An 18707-nucleotide genomic window follows, 5' to 3' on the forward strand; every position below is an offset into this window, starting at 1 on the left:
GATGCAGCTTGCTCACAGACTCCTGAAGAGTAACTCTTGTAACAGTTGTCAGTTACAACCCGCTTTAAGAGGTTTGGTTGATTTGATATTGGTCCGCTAACTATTTAAGAAAGAACAGTGAATTTAAATATATTGTACATATGCATGGACAAATATAGTATCTAAGAGCTGCTATTTCATGGCTCCTTACTCCCACTATACAGTTTGTTTGCAGCAACAAATGTGGCTTAGACAAGCTAACTGCAGGAAACAGACTCCTATATAAATTACAAAAACACCTCCTCCTTGTTGCCCGCTCACTCTACAGTGTGCGGTTTAAACATTTCACAAAACATCTCCTGTCAGTCTGATAGTAAACCTTTAAAGGCTGCTCTGCTTAGCCTGCCCCGCTGGTTTCTGTCAGTAATATAATTAAGTAATTATTTTATAGTAGGTCATTACACACTCTCATTCACACAGTGGGACATTGACTTTTAAATTGTGTTTAATTCTATTTTTTTTACAACCTCAGAGCAAACCAAGTGGTGAGACCATCTAGGAGCGCTAAATGTTTAATTTTGATCGAGGGCGAGTGGTGCGGGTTATGACACCATAGTAAAAGTGCAGGTCTCAATAGGGCTTTAGGTTTCACAGTTTTAATAAAAGGAGCCCGCCTCTGGGCGAGTGTCCAGTAAAATGACTGGCTCTCTTTCATGAAGGAGAGATATGGGCTTTAAGGTCCTTGGTCTTGGGCTGCAATCAATCAACCACTTTTTTCTGACCGTTTTTCAATTATGCATGTTAAGCTTGATGGAAAGGTGGCGCGGTGGCCGGGCTCGTCTTCACTGAAAGTTCTGCACTTTGAAAAAGAAGTTAGATCACATTCAGATTACAAATCAGAGACACACATACTTTCAAGTGGCTAAAGTGTCAGGTTGGTGAACTCGAGGGGGTCTTGGTGTCAAGCTGTCAAGGAAATTTCTAATTTAAATTAAATTCAGGTAAGAGGAAATACGTGTCGTGGCTTGTAAGACAATTAAGAGAAAACATAATTCCCACCTCTTGCAAATGTAAAGCTGCAGAGTGACTTCATTTAAAGTTTTGCCAACACAGAGCCGCTTGACACTATCAGCCAGCTGACAAGCAGCCTTTAGAGGCCTTTATATCAGCGGTGAGTGGTGCTTAGCTGGGGATTCAAACAGCAATATGTTCCTATCACCACGGATTGCTTTTCCCCTTCGGGACAAATCACACTGATACCTCTGCCTCTATCCCTCTGTCTCTGGCCACAGTTTATCTACAATGGCATTTTAACACATTTCATTACTCCCTAACTTAAGTAATTCCCTTATATCGACGGATAGAACGTCTTTCTCAAGAGCATCCCCAAAACAGCCTTCAAATATTCAATTTTTCATCTCTTCTCTTTCATCTCTTATGATCCATATAATTTTTCTCTGTCTCCCACATCTCTCACATAGACTTTGCTATTAAGACAGGAGTCAAATAAAAGGGGATAATTCAAGTTTTATTCCAGTGCTTTAGGTCTCAAATTCCTAGTCTTGATGCACTATAAAATTCTCCTGGGTGAAAACGCTCAGGGCGACGCCTGACCTTGAACTGTGTTTGTGTGCACAGGTGTGTGTAAGGACTTGGATAAGTTTTCAGATTGTACGTGCATACACTGAGGCCTCTCAGTGCTGTAATGGTCATCAATACAGATATGTGCTCCTATATATACATATATATATATATATATATATATATATACAGTACATGGTTAACTAAGCCAGTAGCAATGTTGTAGATAGATTTTGAATTAATTCATGAAAAAGAATACATTTAGTTATACATATAGATTTAGAGCATACGCTGTCCTTAAGGATGGGATGTTATCATAAGAAAAGACGTTAGTGTTATCAGCCTTCTGAGTGAAGACATCGGCCCTTGCAGATTATTTCAAAATGCATTGAATCAGCCTGATTAATTGGCTGACCGATTAGTCTACCTCTACTCCCGACCTGAAAAAAACCCCAAAAAACCAGAGAAAACATTCAACTATGTGAGGTTAATTATCAAGTATTTATTTACAGATTCTACATGAAGATAGAATCTTTAATCAGAGGTCTGGATTTTCAAGGAGAGCCAAAGCAGGGAAAACAAACAACGCCATGATGACATCCTGACCTCTTTCAGTGTAATCTGACAGCTATTTATTTAATTCCTTAACAGATATCTCCACACAAGTGCAGCCAACAACCCGTTCTTGGTCCAAAATTTCAACTTGAGTGGCAGATATGCCTTCTGCTGTGTTATAAAAGCCAATCAGCACTTACATATCCTGACTCCCTGGAATGCATTAGAAAATGATTGATCAGACTTCTGTTTAACAAATATTCTACAAAGTTGTTTTCTTCTCTCCTCGAGGACAGATCTGACAAAGTTTGCATTTTTACTTTTTATTATAATGTTGATTTGGAAAACTTAAGACCGGTGAATTGTAAGTAAATGGTTAGAAAAGTAAGTTAGAGTAAAGTGTCTGTATATCAATCTGTCTACTGTTGAACTGACACCTACTTGTAATGGTGCGTTCACACCAAACGCAAACGATCGCGCTATTCGCGCAAATATAGACGCGAGAATGTTTTGTGTTTACTCGATCTATTCGCGCGAATGACTCACTCCATTCGCGTGTCAAAATCGCGTGTAAACGAGTGCCAAGACGCGAATATACGCGAGAGGGAGGGAGGTGCCCATGCCACAGCTGTCTGTTGTCAACAAACAGAAGACAGTGGAGGCTTGACTTTCGTTTCAGAAGTGGAGGCTGGCTTGACCGCAGTAACAAGGTTGAGCTTGCAGACATTGAATGGGGAAGCCGGTTATGTAAAGGGGGCAGAGCTAATTTCCTACTACAACAACTGATAGCTGACAGACAAAGTTTTTCACAACTCACCACATAATCCTCCTCACTCTCTGTCCTCCCAGTGAGCTCCTGTTTATTCCTGATCCCATAAAAACAGGTAGAGTCACAGAGTTTGGGGAAGCTGTACAGTGATAGAATCAAAGTGTCCCATATATTCCAGATGAGGGAATCTCCGCTGGAATCTCCACTGGTCCATACGTCACACAACGCACATCACCGGGGGGTGTGCACGCCGATTGGCTATCGCGCCGCGATTCATTCGCTTGAGTTCAGATATTTCAACTCTCGCGAATCGTTCGCACGAATGAATTCGCTTCATACGTGCAAATGAATTCGCGAATCGCTCCGAGATACCCTCAGGTACCAGTTCTTTTTTCATATATTTAATTGAGCTGGAAGCCATAGATGGTCATGCAACACTTTTTCATTTTTATCTTTTGAATATTCAACAAAGATGTGCTGGTCCCGGTTTCCATACTCTGTCATGATGACCTTTTAGGCAAGACATCCTAGCAATGTAGAAATGTCAAACAGTTTTTTTGCAAACATAGATCAGGTATTCCCCTGCATACTCTCCATTTCTCCAACCCCTCTCCCATGATGTGCTAACAATTATTAAAAGAAATACTTGTTCGAGCTCAAGGGTGCTCATGCATGTTTTCCTCCTACATACACCTCTGCAGGTCAACAGCTGACTCAGCGATCAACTCTCCCTGAAAGACTTGAAGGGTGGATTGAAACAGCGCCTTCAATACTTTCATGCTTTCAATAGTTGTGCCAAGTTGAGCATCTGTGGAATGAAAGCTGGGGAAACTATTAGAGATCAGTGGAGAAGTGATAACATTGTAAATGTTCACAAAGACGGACCTTAGAGATCAGTTTAGTAAAAGGACATATTGCTGAAAACGTATGTTTCTACGAGTGAGGCTGAACGTCTTCATCATTTGTTGCCTTTACAGTATGCGTATGCCTACGTGTGTTCAATAATTGATCTTCTAACTGGGCGGTGTGTTATACTCAACATGTTATAAAAGTGTGTAAGTTGTCAGTAGATACAATTTCAACTCTTTACAAAATGTATTTTTAAACTCTACTGTAATAACTCTTGATTATTGATTATACTACGTTGACATGCTTGCTTAAAGTGTTTCTAAAACTGATATTAACATCATTCGTATTGGAGTTGTGTTAGCGCAGATGAAAATATGTGACAAGATGGTTTACAGTCTGAAAAAAGAACAGACCTGTCCAGATATTAAACACTATGCTATATATTTACATCTTTTTCAATAGCATGGTTTAAAAGAGTGCTTCAAAGGAGCTGTGAGATAAGCTAACCACTTTTGAAACCAAAAAAAAAGCTGTTCCAGCTTTAATGCTGAGACAGTAGGAAAGATTTGGAAAGCGCTGAAGTCTGTAGAGAGAGTTTCAGTCACCTGCCAAAGGTGGACTTATCAGCGTTTGAAATGCCTTAAGATAAATACTGCCCATTTTATTTACAACAAATGGGAAATGCATTCCTATGTGAAAAAATAGTGGGAGGCTCAAGACTTAAAGTAGTGCTCATATGGCAGATGTCTTACTAATGGCTACAGAGGAAAGGTAGCTGAAAGAAAAAGAACCAGCAGTGGTTATCTACATCACAGTGAATATGACTGTAACTGTTACAGCTAGAATTAGGTTAACAGATAAACAAGTTTACATTTTGAATGTTAAGCATTATTGTTAACAGGTTGAAATACAAATGTCACATGTCTTGTTGCATTGCGTTGCATTGCATTACACTGCGTTACATTGCATTGCGTCAAATTGCATCGCATTGCATACCATACCATGATATCCTGTTGTATCATATCAAATTGTATCGTATCCTATTGTATTGTTTTGTATTGCATCCTATCGTGTGGCATCACATCCCATTATATTGTGACTCACCTGGCAATTCCTACCCCTATTTAGAGGCACTGATAGTCCAATCTTTCTACCCTTGGACAGACCCATGCCAGGATTTTGTTTCAAATCTTCATCAGTGTCTGATGAGCTGAGCCCATCTGCTCTTTTGGCCTAAGACATTGAATAGACTATCAGACTACTAAAAGGCTATTTTTGCTTTAAATATACTGCAGTGCTCTACTTTCCTGGCAGAATTCATTTTATGGGCAATATCACATCTAATCAAAATCAATTTGTTTGACTGTAACGCTACAATTACACCTTGAGGGAAGAGCAGATTAAAGCTTGTCGTCTTTGCATGATTGAATTAGAACATGTTATTAAAAAGGATAATGAGTATGTGAGTGCAAACATTAGGCTTTGATTACTACTCTCATCAAGAGGTAATATTAAGCTAAGTGCAAAACAGCTTATTAAATGTGAGAGCTTATCAGGCAAATAGTATTGGTAAATTAACCATCAGCACTATCACAACAGTGGACTGTGTTTGCCTATAAAGCAGTTGTTTTCCAGCCATTAATTAGAACGGGAATGTCTCCTCCCAGACCTTGAGGATGGGAAATAGAAGTGTTTTTGTGTGTGTTTTAAATACAGAATGAGAGTTGTATGGATGTGCTGGTTTTATCATTAATAGCTTTTTGCTTTGCCTTCCTCACCTAACCTTCAAAATGCTTTACATGCTTTCCTTCATAAAAATATTGTTGAGTCAAGTGTTTGGCTTATACATGAGACAGTTTTGTTTTTCTTTGATTTAAGACTGCCAAAGTCACTGGGTGTAATGGTACCTTCCTCTTGTAATGATATGCTATATTATCAAATTTGACTCAATATTTGTTTTCAAGTCTAAAAAGTGCACAAACAAGTGGTTAGACTGTAATGAAACAAATCATATTTAGCTGAATTTGATTAAAAACAATTACATATCTCTGTATTTTTTATAATGTAACATATCATCTGATAAACAATACATCAAATTAATGTAAAATGATTTCGGTGTGGGTTAATCATTAAATAATTACCCAAATATTATCCAGTATAAACAAAATGGATGAAACCAGTTTAAAAATAAAGTAATAACACACACTCTCTCTTACACAGAAAGGCAAACTCTGCAGCTTGCGGAGGGTCTTATGCTGCATTGTAAGCAAAGTGATTTGGGAGCCCTTTTTCCCAGGCAGGTAATTTGATTCTTGGAGGTCGATGTTGGCTGGTTTTGGGGTCGCCCATGTAGCCAGTCCCCACTCTAATAAAACCAGAGAGCTGTGCAAGACCATGAGGCTAAAAACCCCCATTAACTTCTCTCCCATCAACACTGGGACAGGTAACCGCATGACCCAGCAAAGCTGCCATTCGCCCTGGCTTGATCATGTGACTAGGGACTTTCAGGGCTGATGACTCAGCAGCCTGAGTGAGACATCATTCTGGAAAAACGTGAAGGAATAAAAGAGGAAAAGCCCAGAGAACAGAGAGGGAATAAAGGCATTGTCAGTTTTTTTTATAGTTAGCACTACCAATATTTAGAAAGCTGTGTAAGTTCATTCCTGTGGTCAAACCAGAGTGGCTTTTGATCCACATTTTTCAGTATACATATATATCTTCTATTTTTTTAAGTTCTGTTTCACCAACCTACAAATTTGCATAATATTTAAAAAACGGTAACAGTAAAAAAACATGTGAGCAGTGTCAATGTTGAACAATCTAGACTGAACATTGTACTGAAGATCTGTGAGACTATGATATTAATAGAGATCTCTTCTCTTTCCACTTCCCCCTTTCTGTCCTTCTCTATTCTACACCCTCCCTTTTTTCATCGTCAGTGGGATGCCATCACAGAAATGGACGAGCACAACCGGCCTATCCATACCTTCCAGGTTTGCAATGTGATGGAGCCCAACCAGAACAACTGGCTTCGCTCCAACTGGATCTCTCGACAGGCTGCCCAGAAGATCTACGTGGAGCTTCGCTTTACTCTACGAGACTGCAATTCCATCCCTTGGGTGTCTGGTACCTGTAAGGAGACCTTTAACCTCTTCTACCATGAGACCGATGAGGCTCATGGGGTCAAATTCAAGTCTGCTCATTACACTAAGATTGACACCATTGCTGCTGATGAGAGCTTCACTCAGATGGATCTCGGAGATCGCATCCTCAAGCTCAACACTGAGGTGCGCGAGGTGGGGCCTATAACAAGGAAGGGCTTTTATTTGGCATTTCAGGACATCGGAGCTTGCATTGCCTTAGTGTCAGTGAGGGTTTACTATAAGAAATGTCCATTCACACTGAGGAACCTGGCCTCATTTCCAGACACAGTTCCTCGTGTGGACTCTTCCTCATTGGTGGAGGTCAGGGGGGCGTGTATCGACCATGCTGAAGAAAGAGACACACCAAAACTGTTCTGTGGAGCTGATGGAGACTGGTTAGTTCCTCTGGGAAAGTGCGTCTGCAGCGTTGGATATGAGGAGATCGATGGATCATGTAGTGGTGAGTTTTCCAGTCTTTGTGGCTTCCTTGTGCTTCACATTCATCAATAATATCTGATAGGATCAAAGAAACTTAGTCTAAGTCTTCCAATATGCTTATATACGTCATATGTCTATCGAAACTGGCTCTAGTTTAAGTGGGCTTTCTGAGTTATGGGATGTGCTCCAGCCAGTTTGTGTAGTTATATCAATCATGATTTCCAGTGTTATTCATGTGAAGCTAGATATTACTGGATAATTTGCCTACCATAGTTATTCAGTTCTCCCATGAAATGATAAAGATTACTGATTCCTATCTGGAAACGGAGGCTTAGCACCAATGAGGTTTACAGGATTTGTAGCTCTATTTATTGTCTGAAATCTACAAGGTGAAAAGTTTCGTGAAGTAGGATGATCATATCTCCCAACTTTTTTTTATTAAACATGAATCTTCTTCTTACTTTCTATGTGATGCAGTAACTTTGCCAGCAGGTCAAATTCTTATTTGGTGTACTTAAAATGCATCAGACAATCAGATAGATAGCCAAAGTAGATAGCTGTGAAGTAGTGATAGAATGTCTGCAGGGCTTTATTTCTGTCAAGGTTGGAAGTGCAGTCAGCAGGGAAGGACTAAATTATAGAGTGAAATTCAAATGCATTATTCTTCTGAATAAGATGTGCTGGCATGTAGACAGGCAGGCACACAGTTTACAGGTATAGGAGGTAGATAGGCAGACCAGTATGTCTGTTTGGGTGACAAAAAAGTCAGAGTGAGAATCAAAAAGGCAGACAGTACCATAGTACATGTATGTGGATGACTGAGGATTAGGAAGTGGTAGAAAACGCAGAAATTAGGATCCAGTTGTTGCCATTTTGATTTACTTCAGGTGTTTGAACTAATTTTCAATTGCAATCTTACCACGGTTCAAGATAATCCATAGACAATATATTTACACTCATTTCTTTGCTGTCATTTACATCGTCTCACAACTGCTGACTGCTTGTCACCCCCATTGCTGGCAAGAACTAGAATGAAACACAAGAATTAGTGCTGGCTGGTCCTAAACTTGGATTCATTTAACTTACAATGTACATGTACTATCATTTGTCACCCTGACTTAAATTGTGATGTACAAAATTATCAGACTTTCGTATTAATTGTTAATTGATAGTTCTGCATGTGTCTTGTATTTTGATACTGCAGGCATATTGAGGAGATACTGTTTTTGTAGGGATACATTGCACAAAGCAGTTTCCTTGGTTTTACAATATCATGGAAGGGTTTAGCAAAATGACATTTATCAAAACTATTTTTCTCAAGATGGATTACAATGGTTGTTTTTCTTATATTGTTTGTTTTGGGTATAACATTTTCCTGACAGTAAAATGACAAAAAAAAAGCACCATTCGGTGTCTTTGAACTGCTAACTCTTTCGTCTTTTTTTTCTCATCATTTGCCTTTGTTTACTTGAGAGCCTTATGCCAAGTGAGCTTTTGTGTTATGCACAAGGGGAGTAAAGTGTTATAAAATTACACGTCAGGTTGTTCAGAAAGCAAAGATCACAGCATCAGAATCTCCTGAGGACTTGTCAACTAAGTGCTTCTGGAAAATTTAAGTAACCTCTGAAACACAACCCATAGTTCTGAAGTTCTATACTTTAATGATGTGCTTTAATACCCAAATATGGTACCTGTGTGTTTGTGATCTGGTCTACCTTGGTGTGACAGATTACTTCGACTGGCTGGGTAACAGTTTGATCCTCAACTCTCTGATGGGTTGTCACTGGTAGTGTCACTCACTAGGAATGCCTTTGTTGAGGTCCAGTGCATCCACGTACAAAGTGATGTAAAGGCCTGATGTGAGGTTGGAAGGTACACGTCCGTTATCTTCAGATTGTGACTCTACATTCAACAACATGTAGTGGTCACACTTATTTCAATTAGGGATGCACAATATGCACTTTTATGAGCCGGTACCAATAACCAATGATAAGCTCCTGATAGCTGATAGGATAAGATTGCTGATATTTTTATCACACTTATGTAATTTAAAAAGAAGTCCATAATGCATATTTTAAACACATTTAAGCGAAAGAAAGGCTAAGATGTAGTTAGCAACTCTTCTTTTATTAATTTTTTTTACAAGCTTTAATGTATGCCATACAGCCCAAGCTTTTATCACCACACTCGTCCATAGCCTTGGCCATATTGTGTGCACTGTCATAATCACAGCATGCGCCCTCTCCTTGGCAATGTTCCACAGCCAAAGTATGGTTTCAAATGCTACACAGATCGCTGTTGCTGTATGCAAACCGTAGCACTCCTGAGTATGCAATAATGTCTTTTTCATGTTAAAGTCTTCATCAAGCCACTGGACCGTAAAACTCGGCATACCCACTGGACTGACGTCAGAAGTCCATATGTCCATGATGAAACATATGACACATAAGTTGCTGTCAAATACAGTGTGAATATGTGTGGAAACCACATCAGACAGGGCAGCCAGGAGTGTGTCTGCAGTGACTTGGAGAAGTGTGGGGTTCCAAATACATCACTAGCAGGTGAAATTCATGGGCTTATATCACAGAGAAAGGTTCATCATCAAGTGCAATAAATTCAGCTATTGAGTTATTAGTTATAATAAAGGTAGACTTGGCTCTATTAGAACAGTACAACAAGATGAAGACAACCTCAGTCTTATTTTCATTAGACTAATGTCTATTAAGTCAGTTAAAGAGAATCTATTCTTTGCTTTCTTTTTACTAGAATAAATAAGATGCACTAAAAATAGAAATACAGACTGAAATTGGATGGAAGAGTGCAGTTTTGTTCCCCTCCAGAACTGCTTAATCCATCCACTGTTGTAAACACATATTTTCTTTGTGCTCTTTTGAAAAATGATTTGAAGACTACTCACTTCTTTTCTTCGACCATTCAGAACCAGATGTCCTTGTAGAGCTGATTATAATTCATCTTGTGACACGGGTCTGTGAGGTTTCCCAGCTGCACTCACAGCTGCATCGCAATCAACAGGCCAGGGGTTAAACTGCAGCTGTGATAAGAGCCTGACTGTAAAATGACCGAAGTGGCTACTTCATGTCTGTCATGTTATTGTTTTTCCCTATTTTCATCAATGCATCAGACAGGTGTTATTAACGGCTAATCTTTGTTCTACAGATGATGATTGTGTTCCATTTAATTACATAGAAACCCCAACCAACAAGGTTATTTGAACAACACTTGTTAAATGTTAATATGCACTGAAAGTATGTTCGCATGTTTAATATTCAAATAGCAAGAAGTACTGTAGTGAAGTGCTGTGCCATTTACATGGATGTGCTCTGGGTGTTTGCATCATGTCATATCTTTCACAGCAACTACATCATGGTTACCTATAAGCATCCCTATTGGCTCCTATATACCACCATAATCTGCATCCATCTTCTCTCCCTCTCTCTCTCTTTTTCTCTTTCTCTGTCTGTCTCTGTCTCTTTCTGTAAGAAGCAGATTTCACACTTGGGTTAAGTTCAGCCCTTTGGGCAATGTGATGGCATTTTACTGCAATGTCAGCCCTGAAATGCAGCCCCTGCTCATTGTTCCAGGATTCAAACAAGCGTCGTTATTAAAATGCTCCGCACAAGGTACCACTGGAGCGCCTGGGGCACTGAGGGAGAAAGACTGCGGTGGCTTGCTAAGCTAATGCTTCAATTCCCAGTTCACAACACCTGCTCTTTTAAATGCTGTGGCTGCTTTAATAGGCTAGAACGTAATGTCAGTTTTGAATGATCTGTGATTTTAGTAATATAGCATCAATAGCGCAGCGCTAACCTTTGTCAACCTTTGCACCTCTATGGTTGCTTATTTACTGTTACATAAAATGCAATGTTTTTGCAGCTTGTACACTGCCTGCAAGTCACTCTGAACAAGAACAGTGCTTAATGTCTTAAATGGTATTTTCAATGCAGAAAAGAAAAGCCAATTAAAGTATTTACTGAAACCATTGAAGAGGACAAAGGCTGAATTATCCTCTTGTGGTAAAGAATCTGCACCAATTAAATGCAACACATTTATTCCTGTAAGATTCGTTGTGGTTTGAGCTGATGTGTGGGCCAAGGCACTCCATATTACTTTATGTTCACGTCCAACAAATAGAGCTCTACATCACTTAAGAATTCAAAACAAGTTCAAGATGCTTTATTAGCACAGATGATAAACATCACTGTTGCCAAAGCAAAATAATCAACACAATCAACAACAACACATTTGAAAATTATATCATACCTATATATAGACACTGGCAAAAGTGTAATACAATTCAAAATGGTTTCCTCAGATAACCCCTAAAACTCACCAAGCTGCAGATGTGGAACAAATGCTCCAATCCTAACTTGCACACTCTATTCACTCCAGAAAAGATTAGCTATATGTGAAATCAAAATAATGGGCTTTAGCTGCACTGAGGCAGGAAGTAGGAACAAGCTCACAACCCAGTGTTATTGGTCACAGTAGTACTTACATCCCTTATCTATTTCCTAGATGACGTTTGGGGTGTTAGGATTCTACAGTAGAAACCAGCAGCTAATAGTAAACCTTTACCCGGATGTACCGTAGCCATTTCTGTTGTAAATAAGATTTCATGGGTCTCTTTGTAAATGAAGATAGAACAATTAGTCAGAATCCAGATTTCATATAGACTTTTATGCACTATTAAGAGTGTGGCAAAGAAATTGAATTATGTAATACAATGTGATCACATAGCTTTAGTGAGACACTTTGGAGAGCGAGGAAAACCACATAATTATCTAATGCCTACTATGTAAAATTGTTATGAGATTATCTTCTCCCAAGTGGGCTCTCATCAGCGCAAGCACAGGGATAGAATCTATGAGCATATATGAGATGCAATACACAGAATAGCCTATGGTTATTCACTATTCCAGCAGTCAACAGGTAGCATGTACACATGAGAATTTAATATATTGACCGACTCGAGAGGACGCAGTTAAGGGGATCGAATACTCCAAAATTCTGCTCTCTATGAACTTAGTTATTTCTACATAAGTAGGAAAGTGCACACATCAAAGACTGATGATCAGTGAGCTTTGTTCAGTACCACAAAATCCACTGCAGGGAGAACATCAGAAAGTGATAATGCCAAGGTCAGGCTGTGTTTGAGGGTGCAGGATTGAAGCTCCACATCTGACATCTTGATGGTCACATTGCTGACAGTAAAGTGGTGTTAAGGTAAACAAGTTAAAAGAGACAGTGCATGTCCCAGATGACCCAGATGTAATTTTTTTTCCCTTGGATTACAACGGAAAAGGTGTTATCATCTTATAGTTGGAGTCTAGTAATTCAATGCCGATATAGAGTGCCAGCCAGCCAGCCATCACTCACTGCTGCAGCGACAGGGAGATGACTGATGAGGAGATATGGTGACCGGGGCACAGTAGCACTAAAGCATGACAAGTTACCCGACAACTAAGGTGGAGTTCTGATGGCTTTTTTAAAAAACAGTTACAATTGGGCGGAGACATTTAACAGTAGTCAAACAGCCCAAAAAATGACTGTCACCAAGAACAGTGCCCAAAGATAGCTAGCACAAAAAGATCATCTTAAAATAGGCAGGAAATGGATTAAAGGTATGTTGATTACAAGACCTGTCATCCATCATGTCGGCGTCGCGAGACAAAAAAGGAGGGTCGTGAGATGTCTTCCAGATTTTTTTTTTTAAAGTTATCTTAAAATAGTACATAATACCCATTATAGTATAAAATATCGACAAAAATCGTAGCTTATCTTGAAATAAAACCTTGAAATTAGAAAATGTAATGATTTTTCTGCCTTTCTTTTTGCAAGATGACTCCTAAGTTTAGGGTTAGTGAACAGTTAATTATCAAAAGCCTTAGTAGCAGTTGGTCAGTTCATAACGGCTCAGGAAACACAGCCACATGCTCATATAGGTAGGCTAATTTTATGTAGACCAGCTAAATGAAGCCACATTAAATCACTTTGAGGGAAATTTGGGGTCCCGAGTCTTTGGCACCTATATTTTGGGGGGCGCGGGCTGAAAAATGTGGGAACCCCTGATTTGGACTGCAGGTCATTTGAATTATTATGGCATTGAGATACAGTACCAATAACTTAATTTTCAATTGAATTCAATTTCATTTTGACACCTAAAACATGATTTAATGTAAAAGATGTTTAAAGAACAACCCACCTTGCTTTCTCTGAGTTGCTTTATCTCTTATTTTATGGAATAATCACATTTACTGAAATCAGATTTTAAATTCACAAAAAGTGTAGGTAAAGTGTCATAGTGTGTATTCAAACAATGAGCAAATGAGCATTATAACAGTGCTCATAACTGACATAAAGCTGATTCTCTTGTTCTCAAATAAATTGCAGCATCATTTGTTCTTGTGAATCCATTCATGCCAGTGAAGACTTTGGTGGGATACACTGCTTTTTTTTTTACGGTGTTTATGCAAAACTGATGTGATTTGCTCTTTATTTGATAAAGCTACACATTGCTTTATAGAGCAACAATAACCACAATTGGGAGCAAAGGGTATAGTGGGTGTTGCAAATACACTCTAAAGAGAGGTAATAGAGGCTGTGAGAAGGAGCTGAGGAGGGAGCAGAAAATGTGCTTCTTTGTAAAGCAACCTAACACCTTATTTATCTATATGAGATGTTGTGTCTGCAAACCTTTAGGGATGTGCTTTGTTTTTTAACTGAAACACCAATGTTAGGTTAATAGTCTGCACTTTTGCATAGTGTTTGTATTACCTGCAAGAATAAGTTATATGGCATTGTCTAAGAAATCCTATTATAGAATATAATTCTACTTCCTAGTATTTATTGTGTGAGCTGTGCATGCTTTATTGCATCGCGGTATATACTATCATACATGACAGCCTCCCTGGCAGCCCCTTACTTGCAGCTACCAGCACGCACGCACGCACGCACGCACGCACGCACGCACGCACGCACACACACACACACACACACACATGCAATGTCAATAAGTACCTTACTGGTGTTAATGCATGTAGACACCTAAATGATTGACACACATGTGCATTGAGACTCTCTCTCTCTCTCTCTCTCTCTCTCTCTCTCTCTCTCTCTCTCTCTCTCTCTCTCTCTCTCTCTCTCTCTCTCTTTCTCTCTCTCTCTCCGTCTCCCTTCCTCTCTATTTCTTTCTCTTCCCACCTCCCTCCCCTCTCTCTCCCTCTCACCCCCCAACCCCCCACCCCCCCTCCCTCCCTCCCTCTCTCTGTAGCACAATCTAGCTGATGTTGTTACCACTCAGTGTTTTACAGCAGGTCCTGTGTGTTTGTTGGGTGCCGTGTAAGGGCTCTCTGCAGTGCTATGAATAATGTAATCTTGTTGTGTTTGTGCGTGTTTATTTATACATTGCTGTTTTCGTTGCCGGGCACTATTTGTTTTTTGCCAAACTAAAGTGGTCCTCCCCCTCCTAACTGGAGCAGTAAATAAGAGCAATTTATTTACATTTTAAAATAATGCAGTGCCACACGCGTTGAGAACTACTGTGTACCTCGCTTATTAAAGAATGATGAATACCCTAAAGGAATGAAAATAATACAACATGCTGTGACATTTTATTACTTGACTTGTATTATTACATAGTTCATTCGATTTTTAAAACACAAAGCTTTTCACAGGGGGAAAAAAGGCAAGCTTTGTTGTCAAATTTTATAGATGCAGCCCAAAATCCCACATCTTAATTTGCCTCAGGGGACTTTATAATCTGTACAGAGTGCAACACCTTCCATTCTTAAACCCTTTGTTTAGGTGAGGGTAAAATCCCACAAAACAAGAACTGTAGAAATTACAGAAGGCATTTTATGAATAAAAAAAGTTCTCACCCAAGAAAGACAACATGTTTGTGCTGTGTAGCACAAACTAAAAAAGTCAAATAAGATAGAAATCCACAGTGTATACAAATCTAGATGACAACATTTTTTGAAACATGGGGATTTTGAAAGAATAAAAATCGAAAGAATCTGGATCTAGGACAACACTGAGCAAAACCAAGTGTTCCTGAGCAGAGCTCAAACCTCAAAATAGTGTCTCAACATAGACATGAGGTAGGAAAATGCTAAAGAAAGAAAGTAGAGAGGGAAAAAAAACTGACACATCTTGCAGGAACAGAACAAAGGACACCACACTGAATCCAAAGCAATGTATGGACTAATGAAAAAGAAAACATTCTGAAGACTATACAATCTGTATTAGTTGTAATTTAAGTACTGAATTGATATGCTTAAACAGAGAAAATTAATCAGTTAGCAAGAGAGAAAGAGAATTAACAACTACATTTCATACCATAGACCCACTCTGCCCAGGTGCTAGACATCAGTTGAACAGTTTCTGCCCATTTCTTCCATAGACTGTATAAAACATGGATGTAGTACAGTGACGCCACCGATTGGTTTCTGAAGCAGAGTTTTAAAGCCTATTAACGGTGGTCGCCATATTGGAAATGCTGACTCAACCTAACTTTCAGCAGGCCGAGCAAGAGGCAAAGAAATGAAGTTGAGCCTCCTTGCTAACAGCTAGTGTGCCTTCCTGTCAGTCAAGTCCGCCGTGCCCTTAATTATGCAAAACTTGTAACTTTAATATCCTCAAATCTAATAAGTCACAAAAATTTCCCCCTCCGTACAGTGTGTGTGGATAGACAAATAAGCTATTCCGACCAAAACCTTTTTGCGAACCAGGCTGTGAACATGTTTATTTTTGCTGTAAAGATGGGCTTTTTTGAATTGGTGTGTATTTGGCTGTAAGTGCATTTGCAGCCAGCCTCAAGAGGACACTCATGGAACTGCAGTTCTTGACACTCCTGCATTGGCTTTATTGCTCAACACTGGAGTTTGCTGCCTGATTTCATGCTGTAAGCCTGAATAGGAAAAAAATACAGGGTACAAAAGCTGTCAGAAAAACTGATAAAGTCAGAGTTTGTCTCACAGGAAAAGTACAGACTGCAAAAACCAAAGGTCAAGAGATTAACTGGAAATGGCACTTACCAAATGGAAAAAATATTGGAGAAGCTGGTATATTGCCTGCTCTAATCAAAGCATGAACACTGAGAAAAACACAAGAGGGAAAAAGAGGTTTCAATGCTTTCCTTTAACAGGAAGATTTCTGCAGAGAAAGCGGGCTGCGATTAGAAAAGGCCCTGCAGCCATCTGACTTTTTCTTTGCTCTCGCAACAGTCAGGAGCTGAGTGATCTATGAGCAGAATGCAATGAATGTTATAAAAGCTTTGATGAAGTCAGACAGGTATGAAAGAGAGAGTCTATTTTCAATTTTGTAAATCAAGAGAAGCACCTAAAAGTCAAATGTGACATGAATAGAGAGCCAATGGAGTTAGGATTAGTTTAATGTAATCAGATTATCTGGGTTTCTAGCTACAAGCAGTCTGTGCCATTTTAAGATTGTAGCAGTAAGCCTGTTACAGAGGTGAAAAAAAGCCCTGTTAAAACAAATACATTAAATAATGATCTCATAAGAGTGAGATCAAACTGCTTGAGAGGCAATCTGGCTCAAAATTTGATATCAAAGGTTGTGATGACTCTTTTTCGAAACCTATTTTATACTTGTGTTTTACACAATGCCACATGGCACTGAATACACATCAGGTGTCTAAGGTGAGCTGCACATTGGTAATTGGGCAGCTAACAGCAACAGCCATGTTAATGTTTATTGGCATGCCAGTATAAACAACCTGAAGAAAGTTTCACTCATAAGACATTTTCAATTAGGGCATGAAGACAGTCCAACAACAATTACAGCACATATCCTTCAACCTGTCAGCCCGCCAAATGAGATGTCACACTTTCACTAGAGGGGGAGCATGCTCAGGCACACATAATAATGATTCTCTCTCTCTCTCTCTCTCTCTCTCTCTCTCTCTCTCTCTCTCTCTCTCTCTCTCTCTCTCTCTCTCTCTCTCTCTCTCTCTCGCTCACACACACACATACACACACACACACACACACACACACACACACACACACACACACACACACACACACAAAGGCAAGCACACCAGAGTGTTCCGCATGCCAAACCACCTGGCATCATGGTCAACAACAAACACAACAAACACAAAAGCCCCAAAATGCACTCAGGCAAGACAACATTTTGCTCTCACAAAACATGCTCTAACAAACACACACAAGGAGACACACCAGGGGGCTCGGGCTGGCATCAGCAACAGAGCTGTTTACAGATGGGCCACACTGCAGGGAGACACTGTGACATTTCAGAAAAGGATGGTTTTAGTTTAACAAGCACAGCTCTTCGGGCTTAATTGGGAGTGTCTGGCAAGAGAGAGAGAGAGAGAGAGAGAGAGAGTATGTGTGTATGTGTGTAGGGTAGTCGTGGATTGCAAATTGTCAGATAAATTTAACCTCACTTCATTCTGCATCAACAGAGACACACAGAGTTGTAAAGGACATGTCTTTCTTCTTAAGGGCACAGCAGAGGTATATCAAAGGCTGGGTCTGTAGTTTCTCTTTACGCTTGAAGACGACTCGCTTTGCTTTTAAACGTTAGAAGAGGGAACTTTGCTCTTCAGACGGGAGAAGGGTCATACATATACCTTTTAACTGAGTATTTGAACTCTTGATATTTTGTATATGTGCGCTATACTTCGGTAAATGCAACTGCAGTATTTGTTGTCGCAGTTATTGAACTCATACTTGCTCTTTCAGCTAACACAAAGAATATAATTGAAAGCTCTTTGAACGCTGTCAGTATGCTAATGCGTATTTCCCCTGAGTTGTCATTAAGCTCAGCGTACCACTGAAAGGCGTGGAGTTCCCCTGCCAAAGGCTTGATGTGGCTTGAATTCTGTCCAGTGTAAATAGCTGCTGTCAGCCCGTTGCTCCTTTGTCTGTCACCATGCATAGAGAAAAAAAAATCACTGAATATTAAAGCATTCATTAGAAATCATTCTTCATAATATTCAATTCCAAAAATGGATGAATCAGCCAACACAGAAGGACACAGCTGACTGAACACATGTGACAGGGGGGGTTGCTAATGTTGGGGAAAAAAATTGCAAGTGAAAGTCTTACATTTAAAATGTAAGTTAACTTCCCATGAGTTGAAACAAGACTGTTACGAAGCCATTACCATGCTGTTTAACACTCCAAACTGCCAGGGAATTGTATGTCTGTCAAAATGGAATAATCATCGACATGAACATGGAACATCTAAAAGCGCAGAATAATTGAATAATTACAGATGGTTTGTTTGATATTTAAGTTAAAGTTGCCTGTTGCGACCACTTAATGGTATGGAAATCTTGACAAATTAAAATTAATTGGATTTAATTCAAGGGGAAATAGGCTAAT

At 39.5% G+C, this 18707-nt stretch overlaps 1 protein-coding gene across 1 annotated transcript in view; it reads left to right on the plus strand.

The window, feature by feature from the left end:
- epha6 (eph receptor A6) overlaps positions 1 to 18707 on the plus strand; it is a 212857-nt gene that overhangs the window by 49701 nt on the left and 144449 nt on the right. The window contains exon 3 of the mRNA XM_034694211.1: positions 6673 to 7336. Coding sequence (XP_034550102.1) covers positions 6673 to 7336 — 664 coding nt within the window. The remainder of the gene's footprint in view (positions 1 to 6672; positions 7337 to 18707) is intronic.

The sequence above is a fragment of the Notolabrus celidotus genome, chromosome 10, assembly GCF_009762535.1.
Source record: "Notolabrus celidotus isolate fNotCel1 chromosome 10, fNotCel1.pri, whole genome shotgun sequence".
Taxonomy (NCBI): Eukaryota; Metazoa; Chordata; class Actinopteri; order Labriformes; family Labridae; genus Notolabrus; species Notolabrus celidotus.